The sequence below is a fragment of the Cervus elaphus genome, chromosome 1 (assembly GCF_910594005.1).
Source record: "Cervus elaphus chromosome 1, mCerEla1.1, whole genome shotgun sequence".
NCBI classification, from domain to species: Eukaryota; Metazoa; Chordata; class Mammalia; order Artiodactyla; family Cervidae; genus Cervus; species Cervus elaphus.
The window spans coordinates 34,762,277-34,777,866 of NC_057815.1; the positions used below are offsets into that span (position 1 = coordinate 34,762,277).

General features: G+C 37.5%; 1 protein-coding gene across 4 annotated transcripts in view; it reads right to left on the reverse strand.

Annotated features, from left to right (window-relative positions):
- The window catches only part of ARHGAP20 (Rho GTPase activating protein 20), a 196,795-nt gene that overhangs the window by 91,021 nt on the left and 90,184 nt on the right, over positions 1 to 15,590 (reverse strand). For all 4 annotated transcript variants that reach the window (XM_043898804.1, XM_043898823.1, XM_043898795.1 and 1 more), the window contains exon 3: positions 144 to 308. In XM_043898804.1, the coding sequence (XP_043754739.1) occupies positions 144 to 308 (165 nt within the window). The remainder of the gene's footprint in view (positions 1 to 143; positions 309 to 15,590) is intronic.

Here is a 15,590-nt window from a genome sequence, read left to right on the forward strand (position 1 = left end):
CAAACATAAAACTCACTTCAGACATTAGTTATGGTAATAGAGGCCACATAATCTTATAGTGATATTGAAAAGAAAGGTTATCTTTGTTAGTGGAAATGCAACTTCATAATGATAAGCCAGGAGAAAGTGTCCAGTATACTTACTTGATTTTGGCCACAACAAACAGATCATTGAACAGGAAAAGATGCCGCTCCTGCCTCTGCAGGCCTCTTTTGAGTTCGACGCGGCCATCGATAAGCAGAGTCCGACTGGAGCACACAAACGATGACAGAAACGCACATGTGTCCAGGCTAGCAGAAGGACTTTCTCTGTGAAAGAGCAAACACCACATACCTTCAGCCAAATTATCAAACATAGGACTGTTTCTACAGAAATTATAGTTTAAAACTGGTCAAGAAATACAAAGCTCTATAATTTCTTTTTTAATGCAATGGAATAGTTTCCTAACAGCTTGTCTTTTCACATTAATGCAAACTTACATATACTCTTTTGTGTAAGATGTTTTTCTACTCAGTACTTCTTGTTACGCTTAGTCTATCTTAACCTGGTAGGCCTCAATATCTCATTATAAACTTTTTTAAACAAAAAGCAAAATATTTCATAATAAACATATATATATATCCCAACTTAGATTCTACTATTAAAATTTTACTATACTTGCTTTATCAGATACCTATCCAACTATCTACTAACCCATTCTATTTTTGGTGTTTCAGTACAAACTGATTTTCACCCTGAGTATTTTAGCATGCATGTCATGTGCAATGCAATGCACAATTCTTAGGTATACACTTCATGAGTTTTGACAAATGTATTCACTTGTGTGATTTAAACCTTTATCAAGATGTAGAACATTATCATCACTCCAAAAAATTTTCCTCTTATTCCTTTTCAGTTGTTATATTTATTAGATAAAGATGGCTTCTCTGTATTGGCCTGAGTTGTTTATATCTTCATTGCAGGCTGAGATCCATTAGCTCCAATGTCAGCTGGAACTAAATGCTGTATAAACTAACATTTTTATACATTCAATTATTTTTTAAAAAATGACCCAAAACAAGCAGACTTTTAATGATTTATAGCTTGCCTGCTTTGTATACTCCACAAAACAACACTGAACATCTGCTAGCCATTGATAAGACAGAGGCTGGGGTTTTAAGACCCGAAGTCACTACTATCTCTGATCCAGACTCCTCAGTGTGCTACTAAGCAACATCACTTAGACTTGTGACCTCCAGAGACAGTCACTGCAGTCTCCTTCACCTCAGGAACTCCTTTGCCCTCCTTCTCTTTTGGCCATAAGCCTCTAGCTAGTCTCATGCTGAGAGGACTTTTCTTATGCAAACCTGTTCAGTGATAATAGCTTTTCATTCATCAACCCCCAGATCCCTCAAACTCCTTACACCAGTTAGTTAATCCTTATTTCATCAGTCCTAAGGCAACCATTATTATGATTTTTTTTTTTCCCTCTGAAATTTTGCCTAATCTAGCATTTCATATGAATGGAAACATATATACTCTTTTGTGTAAGATTTCTTTTACTCAGTATTTTTTGTTACATTTATTAGCAAATCATTCCTTTGTATTGATGAACAGTATTCCACTGTATAAATATATGCTTGCTTATTTATTCTATTGATGGACAGCTGGACTCTTGCCCGTTTTTAGCTATTATGAATAAAAGTGCTATTAAACTTCTACTAGTCTTTTTTTGTAACCTATGTTTACATTTTTCTTGGATAAAGAGCTACAGTGGAATTGCTGGGTCACAGCGTAGCTGTATGCTATTTTTAGGAAAAAAAAAACTACCACTAAGTTTTCCAAAATGGTTGTATTAATTTATATTTTCAACAATATTCCAGGATAATTCCTGTTACTTCACAACCATGTCAACATTTGTAAATGTTTTATATTTTGGCCATTCTGGTGGCATATTGCATTAAGATTTTAATTTGCATTCCTGATGACTAATAATGTTAAATACCCATGTTCTTACTGGTTATTTACATATATTAATTTGTGAATTGCTCCAAATCGCATTTATTTATTATTGAAATTCAGGAATTTTTCATATATCCTGGATCTATCTCTTGGATATACATACATGTATATACACACACACACACACACACATATGTATATATAAATATATATTTACCTTTTGTCAAATTTTGCAAGTATTTCCTTCTAGTCTGTGATTTGCCTGTATATATATATATTTTTTACTTATTGGAGTATAGTTGATTTACAATGCTGTGCTAATTTCAGATGTATAGCAAAAAGAATCAGTTATACATATATCCACTCTGAGATTCTTTCTCATATAAACCATTACAGAGGATTGAATAGAATTTCCTGGCCTACTCAGAATACTGAGTACTTATCAGTTATCTATTTTATATTTAGTAGAGTGAAAAAGTTGGTTCAAAGCTCAACATTCAGAAAACTAAGATCATGGCATCTGGTCCCATCACTTCATGGCAAATAGATGGGGAAACAGTGGAGACAGTGGCTGACTTATTTTTTTGGGCTCAAAATCACTGCAGATGGTGACTGCAGCCATGAAATTAAAAGACGCTTACTCCTTGGAAGGAAAGTTATGACCAACCTAGATAGCATATTAAAAAGCAGAGACATTACTTTGCCAACAAAGGTCCATCTGGTCAAGGCTATGATTTTTCCAGTGGTCATGTATGGATGTGAGAGTTGGACTGTGAAGAAAGCTGCGTGTCGAAGAATTGATGCTTTTGAACTGTGGTGTTGGAGAAGACTCTTGAGAGACTGCAAGGAGATCCAACCAGTACATCCTAAAGGAGATCAGTCCTAGGTGTTCATTGGAAGGACTGATGCTGAAGCTGAAACTCCACTTGGCCACCTCATGTGAAGAGCGGACTCATTGGAAAACACCCTGATGCTGGGAGGGATTGGGGGCAGGAGGAGAGGGGGACAACAGAGGATGAGATGGCTGGATGGCATCACTGACTCGCTGGACCCGGGTTTGAGTAAACTCCGGGAGTTGGTGATGGACAGGGAGGCCTAGCGTGCTGCGATTCATGGGGTTGCAAAGAATCGGACACGACTGAGCGACTGAACTGTGTATATGTCAAGTTCAATCTCCCAGTTTATCCCCCTCCCTGCTTTTTCTTGTTAACTTATATCTGTAACTCCATTTCTGTTTTGTAGATAACTCTGTTTCGTGGTTTTTAACATTCCACATATAAGTGATATCACATGTTTGTCTTTGATTTATGTCACTCAGTATGACACTCTCTAGGTCCTTCCATGTTGCTGCAAATGGCATTATTTCAATCTTTCTATGGTTGAGTAATACTCCATTGTACATATGTACCACATCTTCTTTATCCGTTCCTCTGTTGATGGACATTTAGTCTGCTTCTGTGTCCTGGCTATTGTAAATAGTGCTTCAATGAACATTGGGGTGCATGTATCTTTTTGAATTATGGTTTTCTCTGGATAGATGCCCAGTAATGGAATTGCAGGATCACATGGCAGCTCTGCTTTTATTTTTTTAAGAAACCTCCATACTGTTCTCCCTAGTGGCGATGCTAATTTACATTCCCACCAATGGTTTAGGAGAGTCACCCTTTTCTCCATTCCTTTGCCAGCATTTATTGCCTGTAGATTTTTTGAAATGGTCATTCTGATTGGTGTGAGGTGATACCTTGTTGTAGCTGTAATTTGCATTTACCTAATGAAAAAGTGATGCTGAGCCATCTTTTCATGTGTTTGTTGACCATCTGTATGTATTCTTTGGAGAAAATGTCTATTTAGTTCTTCTGGCCATTTTCTGATGGGGTTGTTTGTTTTTTATATTGAGTTCCATGAAGTATTTGTATATTTTGGAGATTAATCTTGTCAGTTGCTTCACTTGCAATTATTTCCTCCCATTCTGAGGGTTGTCTTTTCATTGTGTTTATGGTTTTCTTTGCTGTGTAAAAGCTTTCAAGTCCCACTTGTTTATTTTTGTTTTTATTTTCTTTACTCTAGGAAGTGGACTGAAAAAGATCTTGCTGTGATCCATGTCAAACAGTGTTCTGCCTAAGTTCTCCTTCTAAGAGTTTTGTGGTGTCTGGCCTATCATTTATGTCTTTAATCCACTGTGAGTTTATTTTTATGTATGGTGTTAGGAAATGTTCTAAGTTCATTCTTTTCATATGTAGCTGTCCAGTTTTCCCAGCACCACATCTTGAAGAAACTGTCTTTTGTTCATTGCATATTCTTGTCTCCTTTGTTATAGATTAAGTGGCCATAAGTGTGTGGGTTTATTTACTCTGTACTTTCTACCCTGTTCCCTTGATTTATATTTCTTTTTTTTTTCTGCCAGTATCATACTGTCTTGATGACTGTAGCTTTGTAGTACAGTCAAAAGTCAGAAAGGTTGATTCCTTCAGCTCCATTTTTCTTTCTCAAGACTGTTTTGGCTATTTGCAAAATTTTTTGTTCTAATGTAATGGAAAAATGCTCTTAGTAATTTGATAGCACTTACATTAAATCTGTAGACTGCTTTGGGTACTACAGTCATTTTCACAATATTGATTCTTCCTATCAATAGACATGGTCGATCTCTCCACCTGTTTGCATCATGTTCAATTTCTTTCAGCAATATCTTACAGTTTTCTGAGTAGAAGTCTTGCACCATTAGGTAGTCTTATTCCTAGGCATTTTATTCTTTTTGATATGATGGTGAATGGGATTGTTTCGCTGATTTTCTGACCTTTCATTGTTAGTGTATAAGAATGCAAGAGATTTCTCTGTGTTAATTTTATATCCTGCAACTTTGTAAATTCATTAATGAGCTCTAGTAGTTTTCTGGCAGCATCTTCAGAATTTTCTCTGAATAGTATCATGTTATCTCCAAACAGTGACAGTTTAACTTCTTTTCCAATATAGATTACTTTCTTTTTCTTCTCTGATTGCTGTCACTACGACTTCCAAAATTATGTTGAATAATAGCGGGGAGAGTGGACATCCTTGTCTTGTTCCTAATCTTAATAAAGCTTTCAGTTTTTCACTAGTGAGAATGTTGCTTGCTGTGGGTTTGTTGTATATGGCCCTCATTATGTCAAGGTAAGTTACATTTGGCTTTCCTGGTGGCTCAGCAGTAAAGAATTCACCTGCCGATGGAGGAGACAGGAGTGCTATCCCTGGGTTGGGAAGATGCCCTGAGAAGGATATGGCAACCCACTCCTACGGTTGCCTGGGAAATATGGACAGAGGAGCCTGGGGAGGCTACAGTCCATGGGGTCACAAAGAGTTGGACACGATTTAGTGACTATACAGCAACACAAGTTCCCTTATGCACACTTTCTGAAGAGTTTTCCAATCACAAACAGGCATTGCATTTTGTCAATAATTTTTCTGTGTCTATTGAGATGATCATATGGTTTTTATTCTTCACTTTATTTATGTGGTATTTCATACTGATTTGCAGATATTGAAAAAAATCTTTGTATTCTTAAGATAAATCCCACTTGATCATGATGTATGATTCTTTTAATGAGTTGCTGGATTCAGTTTAGTATTTTCTTGAGGATTTCTGTGTTGACATTCTTCAGTAATACTGATCTGTAATTTTCTTTTTTGTGTGATATTTTTGTCTGGTTTTGGTATCAGGGTGATGGTGGCCTCACCGAATGATTTCAGAAGTGTTCCTTCCTCTGCAATTTTTAAACTAAATATTGCAGGATAATTCTAGTTACTTGATGAAGCCTACTCTACTATTTTTATAGTGATTTCTGTGTCCTTTTAAAGAAATCTTTGCCTATCCCCAAGTCATGAAGATACTCCCCTACATTTTTCACTAAAGTCTGTATGATTTTAGTTTTTACAACTAAGTCTACGATTTATGTTAAATTAATTTTGGTTTATGGTATAAGGTAGGGGCTTAGCTTCATTTTGTTTTTCTATATGATCACCTTATTGTTCCAGCACCACATGCACAAGAGATTTTCCTTTTCTCGGGACTGCTTTGGTACCTTTGTTGAAAAATCACATGACTACAGAGCACAGGTCTATTTTTGGGCTTTCTATTCTTTTCCTTTAAAGTTTATAAACAAACTTCAGTATAGAATATAGAATATCCTGAAAATTCTATGTTAGGATGAACTTGTACTCTTTTCCTCCCTGTTTATTCAGTTGGAGGCTAAGTGCTTTACAATGTTGCGGTGGTCTCTGCCATACATCAGTGTGAATGCGTCGTAATTATATATATAACCCTTCCCTCCTGAGCCTTCCCCACCATACCCACTCCGCTCCTCTAGGTCATCAGAGCATCAGGTTCAGTTTCCTGTGTCACACGGCAGCTTCCTGCTAGTCATCTATTTTATACATGATAAGAGTACATGTGTCAATGCTACTTCCTCAAGTTGTCCTACCCTCTCCTCCTTCCCCTGCTCCATCCACCAGGTCATTTTCTACATCTCCATCTACTCATCTTCCCTGTAAATAGGTTCATCAGATTCACTGATCATTTTAAGAATTAATCTATGTCAGAATCACACTGCCTTATTATTCTATCTGTACAGAGCAAATCACAAAATTAGGCAGTATAAGTCTACGAACTTTTTCTTTTTTTAAAACTGCTTTGGATAACCTGGGCTTCCCTGGTGGCTCAGTGGTAAAGAATCTGCCTTCAAAGCAGGAGCCGCAGGAGACTCGGGTTTGATTCCTGGGTCAGGAAGATACCCTGGAGAAGGGTATGGCAACCCACTGCAGTATTCTTGCCTAGAGAATCCCATGGACAGAGGAGCCTGGCGGGCTACAGTCCATGGTATCCCAAAGAGTTGCAGAAGTGACTTAGCAGCAGCAGCAGCTTTCGGTAGTCTGCTATTATTCAAATCCTCTGTAATTATTTTAATTACACTGTATTAAATAATACACTGCATTAGTACATATAATCCTCTGTATTAATTTATAAATTTTTGAGATTAACAAACATGAAGAACACAGGAAAGAAAACCTATTGTGGCTAAGGAAGAGGCAATGAACACAGCTTCAATTATACTGAGTGTAAAATTAGCAGTGGACTAAGTGATATGCAGAGATAAGGCAGGCAGCTCCACTTAAAAGAGATAGCATATTTGTAATCATACAAAGACAGTTGCATTAATAATACTACGGGAAGACTAGACCTGCCCACAGAAAGGGCAAAGTCTAAGAAAAAGGCAGAAACATATATCTGAAAAAAAAAAAATAATGTGAAAGGGTGAAGAAAGGAGGAGAATCTGTGAACGAGATGGGAGACTAGTGAATAAAGCAGCAGAAAAAGAATAATAAAAAGGAGTGGTGGTCTGTAATTGCTGAAACTTGTAGAAGGAGATAATAAATTGAAGACTGAGAAGATGTCTGGGAAAAAATTGTCAGTTAGTCATTAAGATCTTGAAGAAAAAACAGTTCCAGGCAGAACTTAAATAATTTGGGGTCTGAGGGAAAGAGTGAAAAGATTACACACAGTTACATACAGTTCCACTGTATATTACAATTATTTTTTTAAGTAGATAAATTAAGATTCTTAGCTGCAATTTCAATATCAAACTCTCAAAATTAATAAAATAAGTAGACAGAAAAGTAGAAGGATACAGTAGATATGAAAAGCACAATGAACCAATTCAACATAATTAAGATTTATATAATTTCCACACAACAGAAGGATAAAAATTCTATTCCAATTCCCATAGACTATAAACCAGGAGGCACTGAAACATATCCAGGGATATAAAATGAGGTGCAAAAATTTCACGGTCTAAAGGTATTGAAATCATATAGCCTTATAACTGTGGAATTATGTTAAAAATCATTATCAAAAGGTATTTGAAAATGACTCACATATTTTCAAATGGATTGTCACATTTACAAAGAGAGATCTTTGACTTAGCCATTGAAAGCCTCAATAAAGTTAAAAGACTGAAAAAATACAGAAGGTTATAGTAGAGAAGAAAGGATTTAATTGAGAGGTTAATATAAAAGATACTTTAAAACCCCATATATTTGGAAATTAAACGTCCATTTTAAAATGATGGGTGTATCTAATAACCATTACAAGGAAAATTAGAAAATATTTGTAACAATAAAAATGAAAACAATTTATGAGAATTTGTTGCATGCAACTGAAGCTGCTCAATGAAACTAGTTAACAATGCAAAACCTGGAATAAGGTATTAAAACAAATAATGGACACAAGCATAAAATTTTGTTAAATTTGAACAAAATCTGTGTTTTAGTTAGTAATACTGTATCGCATGTTAGTCCCCCCAGCCCTTTTTTTTAAACATAGTATTTCTTTATATTCTCAGAACTGGATTAGAAGTTTCAAGCCTCATTCAATTAAAAAAAAAAAACTCACTAAAACAATAAACTTTCTAGAATTTTAGCAGTAATATTAGATGCCAGAATAAATGGAACTATATCAAAGTTTTGAGTGAATATAAATTAGAAATTTAGCATTTTATTCATACTTAGACAAGTGAAACCAAAATGTCACAAAATTTTTAGCTAAGCAAAAATTTGTTTCCTAATATATATATATTATACATATTATATATATGTAAACAAAAGCTTTTCTACTACATTTGATAAAAGCTTGAGAAAGAATAACGAAAAAAAGACACCAAGAAATTGAAAAACATTACCTAAATGAAACGGAAGCACTGAAAATGAAATAGAAAAGTTGAAACAAACTAGATAAAAGTAAATCATCATCATATAGTTCAGTTTTTTTAAAACATGGCTGTTCATTAGAATCATATCTGGAGGTCTGAGTTAGAAAAAAACAATACCTGGGCATTTATATTTTTCAAAAAATTCCAAGATAATTCTAAAGTCATCTGGATTTTAAAAGGTGATTACAGATTTTTCTATCAAATGGCAGTTTCAATGATAGAGAATTCTGTTATTTTCTGTTGACCAATCATGATACAATGGTATTAAAACGAGTAATAGTTACATAACCACAATAGTAAAAGATGTTTATCAGTTTTCACAACCATTAGCCAGATAAAAAATAAAAGATAATTACAATCAAAAGCCATCCTGGAAACATGATTACCCTAACAATATAAGATAATCACATACAATTTGGGAGGTTGAACAGAGTGATGTGGTGAGTGGAAATGCATATATACACATGCTTTTATCCACCCAGCCAGTCTGTCTTTTGGTTGCTGCATCTAACCCATTTACATTTAAGGTAATCATGAATATATATGATCCTATTACCATTTTTTAATTGTTTTGGGTTTATTTTTCCTTCTTTTGTGTTTAGAGATGTTCCTTTAGCATTTGTTGTAAGGCTGGTTTGGTGGTGTTGAATTCTCTTAACTTTTGCTTGTCTGGAGAATTTTTTATTTTTCTGTCAAATATGAACAAAAGTCTTGCTTGGTAGAGTATTCTTGACTGTAAGTTATTCTTTTATGTCACTTTTAAATACATCATAATGTTCCCTTCTTGCTTGTAGAGTTTCTGTTGAGAAATCAGCTGATAACCTTATGGAAGTTTCCTTGTATGTTATTTGTCATTTTCCCTTGTTGCTTTTAATATTCTATCTGTGTCTTTAATTTCTGTCAGCTTAATTACTATTAATATGTGTCTTGGTGTGTTCCTCCTTGGGTTTGTCCTGCCTAGGACTGTCCATGCTTCCTGGACTTGGATGACTATTTCCTTTCCCAAGTTAAGAGAAGTTTTCAGGTACTAGCTCTTCAAATATTTTTTTCAGGTCCTTTCTAGATTTTCTCTCGGGGCAAGTGCTCTGAGCCCCACATCAGGTTCCCTGGCCCAGAGAACGCGCACCAGAGAGATGAGCCCCCAGAACATTTGACGTTGAAGGCCAGCTGGCTTAATATCAGTAGCACCACACGACTGGGGGAAACCGAGACTTCACTCTTAAAGGGCACACCCCAAATCTCACACATAACAGGACGCAAGGAAAGAAGCAGTAATCTGATAGAAGTCTGGGACAGACCTACCTGCTGATCTTGGAGAGTCTCCCGAATAGGCAAAGGGTGGATATGGCTCACTGTGGAGAAACAGACCGTAGCAGCAACCATTCTCGGGAGATCCTCCTACTGTGTGGAAGCTGGTGCTGGCAGGCGCCAGTGGTGGGATCTTTCCTCTAGCTCATTAGTGCCAAGAGAGCCCCAATAGCCTGTAGGTGCCAGTGCTGGGACACATCAGGCCAAGAAACCAACTGGGTGGCGACACAGCTCCACTTATCAGCAGACAGGTTGCCTAAAGCCCTCTTGAGTCCACAGCTGTCTCCAGACATGCCTCTAGACGTGGCCCTGCCCACCAGAGGGCCCCAGACACAGTTCTATCCACCAGAGGGCAGGATCCTGCTCCAGAAACCCCTGGGAACCTCCTGACCCATAGGAAACCTGCACTCGCCTTGAGACCAACATCACCCACCAAGAGGCAGAAAGAAGAAAACCATTATCCTGCAGCCTGCCCACAGCACGCCAGGCCTTGCCCCAAGATGAGCTGGGCTTTGGCCCTGCCCACCAGCAGACTAACACAAGCTCTGAGACACCCTGGACCCCATACCCAACTATATCAAGAACTCTCTTCCCCAACCAGTGACCTGACAGCAACTCTAGGATCCCTGGACTCTATAACCAGATTCCAGGACCCAATATTGACTGGCAGTAGTCCAGTGCTAACTCTAGGACCTGGTTTCACCCATCAGTGGTCAGGCAACAGATCTGGAGTCCTCTGGACACTGACTTTGCAAAGTGGTGGACCAGCAGAAGCCCCAGAGCCTCCGGGGGTAACACAGTCAGCTTCTTCATGAGCCAGTCCCACCTATCACTGGCTGGCAGCCTCTGCACAAGGCAAGAAGCTGAGCCAACCACGCCTCTACTCCACCTACATAGTCTGCTCACCACAACAGAAAGATTTATGCAACCTTCACAGGGGGAACTTCCAGAGAATATAGACTGGGTGATGAGAGGGGACTGTGCTGCTGGAAGCACAGATGTATCATACAAAAGATAACTTCTCTAAGGTCAGGAATCACAACCAATCTACTAGATACATAAAAAGAGACAGCAACTGAGGCAAAAGGACGTGATAGAGGAAAATTTTCTAGAATAAAAGAACAAGATACAGACACGGAGAAGAACTATGTGAGGCAAAGATAAGAAATCTACATGAAATGGAGTTTAGGATACTGATTGTTAAGATGATGAAAGAACTCAGAATAGAATGGATGCACAGAGTGAGAAGTTGGAAGTTTTTAACAAAGAGTTAGAAAATTCAAAGAACAGCCAAACTGTAGCCTGGTGGGCTATAGTCCATGGCGATTCCCCAGGCAAGAACACTGTAGTGGGTTTCCATGCCCTACTCCAGGGGATCTTCTCAACCCAGGGATCAAACCCAGGTCTCCTGCATTGCAAGTGGATTCTTTATGCCAACTGAGCCACCACGGAAGCCCTAAACAGAGACGAAGAATAATAAGTGAAATGAAAAATAGACTAGAAGGAATCAGCAGGAGACAACGTGATACAGAAGAATGAATCAGCAAGCTATCAGCCAGAGCAGTGGAAATTACTGATGCTGAACAGAGAAAAAATGAAAACAAAAGAGGACAATTTAAGAGAGCTCTAGGCAAACATCAAGTGCATTAAAATTCCCATGACAGGGGTCCCAGACAGAGGAGAGAGAGAGAGAAAGGGACAGAGAACGTATTTGGAGACATGACAGCTTGAAAACACCCCTAACTTGAGATAAGAAACAGATATCCAAGTCCAGGAAGTACAGGGAGCCCTGTGCAGGAAATAGAGGATCAACCCAAAGAGGACAACACCAAGACACCCTGCAATTAAAAGTGCTAGAAATAAAGACACGAGTGAATACTTATTAAAAGCAACAAGGGAAAAGCAATAACATATCTACAAAGGAACCCTCTTAAGTCAATCAGCTTGACTTTTCAGCAGAGAGTCTGCAAACCAGAAGGGAGTGACATGAAATATTTTTCAATGATGAAAGAAAAAAACCTACAACCATGGAATTACCCAGCAAAGCTTTCCTTCAGATTTGGAAGACAGATCAAAACGTCTTACAGAGAAGTGAAAGCCGAAAGAGTTCAGCATCACAAAACCAACTTTATAGGCAACGTTAAAGGGATTTCTCTAAATAGACAAGGCTACAGCTAGAAATATGAAATTATTAAAGGAAAAATTTCACTGGTAAAGGCAACTATTCAGTAAGGGTAGTAGGCCAACCACATATAAAGAGAGTAGGAAGGTTAAAGAAAAAAAAGTAGCAAAGTCACCTATATACACAGTAAGTAGTTAATGCGCACACAAAAGGTGGTAAAATATAATGTCCCAGTCATATAAACATGTGTGCTCAGTCGCCTCAGACATGTCTGACTCTTTGAGACCTCATGACCATAGCCAGGCAGGCTCCTCCGTCCATGGGATTTTCCCAGCAAGAATACCGGAGTGGGTTGCCATGCCCTCTTCTAGTGGATCTTCCCAACCCAGAGACTGAACCCATGTCTCCTATGTTTCCTGCAATGCAAGCAGATTCTTCATCACTGGGCCCCTGGGGAAGTCGATCATAAACATGGGGCACAGGTAAAAATGCAGGGTTGTTAAACTGCTTTCAAACTTAAGAGATCATCAACTTCTACTGTTGTTAAGCCATCCAGTTGTGTCTGACTCTTTGCGACCCAGTGGACTGCCGCATGCCAGGCCTCCCTGCCCCTCACCATCTCCCAAAATATGCCCAAGTTCATGTCCACTGCATCAATGATGCCGTCCAGCTATCTTATCCTCTGACAACCTTTCCTCCTTCTGCCTTCAATCTTTCCCAGCACTAGGAGCTTTTCCAGTCAGCTGTTCACATCAGATGACTGAAATACTGGGGTTTCAGCTTCAGTATCAGTCCTTGCAATGAGCAGTCAGGGTTGATTTCCCTTAAGAATGACTGGTTTGAGAAAATTAACAAGTAAACACAAACTTTAAATGACACAATGGACCAGCTAGACCTAATTGATATCTATAGGATATTTCACCCCAAAACAATCAATTTCACCTTTTTCTCAATTGCACACGGAACCTTCTCCAGAATAGGTCACATCCTGGGCAATAAATCTAGCCTTGGTAAATTCAAAAAAACTGAAATCATTCCAGTCATCTTTTCCAACCACAATGCAGTAAGATTAGATCTCAATTACAGGAAAAAAAAACTATTAAAAATTCAAACATATGGAGACTAAATAACACACTTCTGAATAACCAACAAATCATAGAACAAATCAAAAAAGAAATCAAAATGTGCATAGAAACAAATGAAAATGAAAACACAACAACCCAAAACCTATGGGACACTGTAAACGCAGTGCTAAGGGGAAGGTTCATAGCATTACAGGCTTACCTCAAGAAATAAGAAAAAAGCCAAATAAATAACCTAACTCTACACCTAAAGCAACTAGAGAAGGAAGAAATGAAGAACCCCAGGGTTAGTAGAAGGAAAGAAATCTTAAAAATTAGGGCAGAAATAAATGCAAAAGAAACAAAAGAGACCATAGCAAAAATTAACAAAGCTAAAAGTTGGTTTTTTGAAAAGATAAACAAAATTGACAAATCGTTAGCCAGACTCATTAAGAAACAAAGGGAGAAGAACCAAATCAACAAAATTAGAAATGAAAATGGAGAGATCACAACAGACAACACTGAAATACAAAGGATCATAAGAGACTACTACCAGCAGCTCTATGCCAATAAAATGGACAACTTGGAAGAAATGGACAAATTCTTAGAAAAGTATAACTTTCCAAAACTGAACCAGGAAGAAATAGACGATCTTAACAGACCCATCACAAGCACGGAAATAGAAACTGTAATCAGAAATCTTCGAGCAAACAAAAGCCCAGGACCAGATGGCTTCACAGCTGAATTCTACCAAAAATTTAGAGAAGAGCTAATACCTATCTTACTGAAACTCTTCCAGAAAAACTGCAGAAGGCAAACTTCTAAACTCATTCTATGAGGCCACTATCACCCTAATTCCAAAACCAGGCAAAGATGCCACAAAAAAGAAAACTACAGGCCAATATCACTGATGAACATAGATGCAAAAATCCTTAACAAAATTCTAGCAAACAGAATCCAACAACATATTAAAAAGATCATACATCATGACCAAGTGGGCTTTATCCCAGGAATGCAAGGATTCTTTAACATCTACAAATCAATCAATGTAATACACCACATTAACAAATTGAAAGATAAAAACCATATGATTATCTCAACAGATGCAGAAAAAGCCTTTGACAAAATTCAACATCCATTTATGATGAAAACTCTCCAGAAAGCAGGAATAGAAGGAACATACCTCAACATAATAAAAGCTATATATGACAAACTCACAGCAAACATTGGTGAATGTTTCAATGGTGAAAAATTGAAAGCATTTCCCCTAAAATCAGGAACAAGACAAGGGTGCCCACTCTCACCACTACTATTCAACATAGTGTTGGAAGTTTTGGCCACAGCAATCAGAGCAGATAAAGAAATAAAAGGAATCCAGATAGGAAAAGAAGAAGTGAAACTCTCACTGTTTGCAGATGACATGATCCTCTACATAGAAATCTCTAAAGACTCCACCAGAAAATTATTAGAGCTAATCAATGAATATAGTAAAGTTGCAGGATATAAAATTAACACACAGAAATCCCTTGCATTCCTATATGCTAACAATAAGAAAACAGAAAGAGAAATTAAGGAAACAATACCATTCACCACTGCAACAAAAAGAATAAAATACTTAGGAGTCTATCTACCTAAAGAAACGAAAGACCTATATATGGAAAACTATAAAACACTGATGAAAGAAATCAAAGAGGACACAAACAGATGGAGAAATATACCTCGTTCATGGATTGGAAGACTCAATATTGTGAAAATGACTATACTACCCAAAGCAATCTATAGATTCAATGCAATCCCTATCAAGCTACCAACGGTATTCTTCACAGAACTAGAACAAATAATTTCACAATTTGTATGGAAATACAAAAAACGTCGAATAGCCAAAGCAATCTTGAGAAACAAGAAGGGAACTGGAGGAATCAACCTGCCTGACTTCAGGCTATACTACAAAGCCACAGTCATCAAGACAGTATGGTACTGGCACAAAGACAGAAATATAGATCAATGCAACAGAATAGAAAGCCCAGAGATAAATCCACACACCTATGGACACCTTATCTTCGACAAAGGAGGCAAGAATATACAATGGAAAAAAGACAACTTCTTTAACAAGTGGTGCTGGAAAACTGGTCAACCACTTGTAAAAGAATGAAACTAGAACACTTTCTAACACCATACACAAAAATAAACTCAAAATGGATTAAAGATCTAAATGTAAGACCAGAAACTATAAAACTCCTAGAGGAGACCATAGGCAAAACACTCTCTGACATAAATCACAGCAGGATCCTCTATGACCCACCTCCCAGAAAATTGGAAATAAAAGCAAAAATAAACAAATGGGACGTAATTAAAAGCTTTTGCACAACAAAGGAAACTATAAGCAAGGTGAAAAGACAGCCTTCAGAATGGGAAAAAATA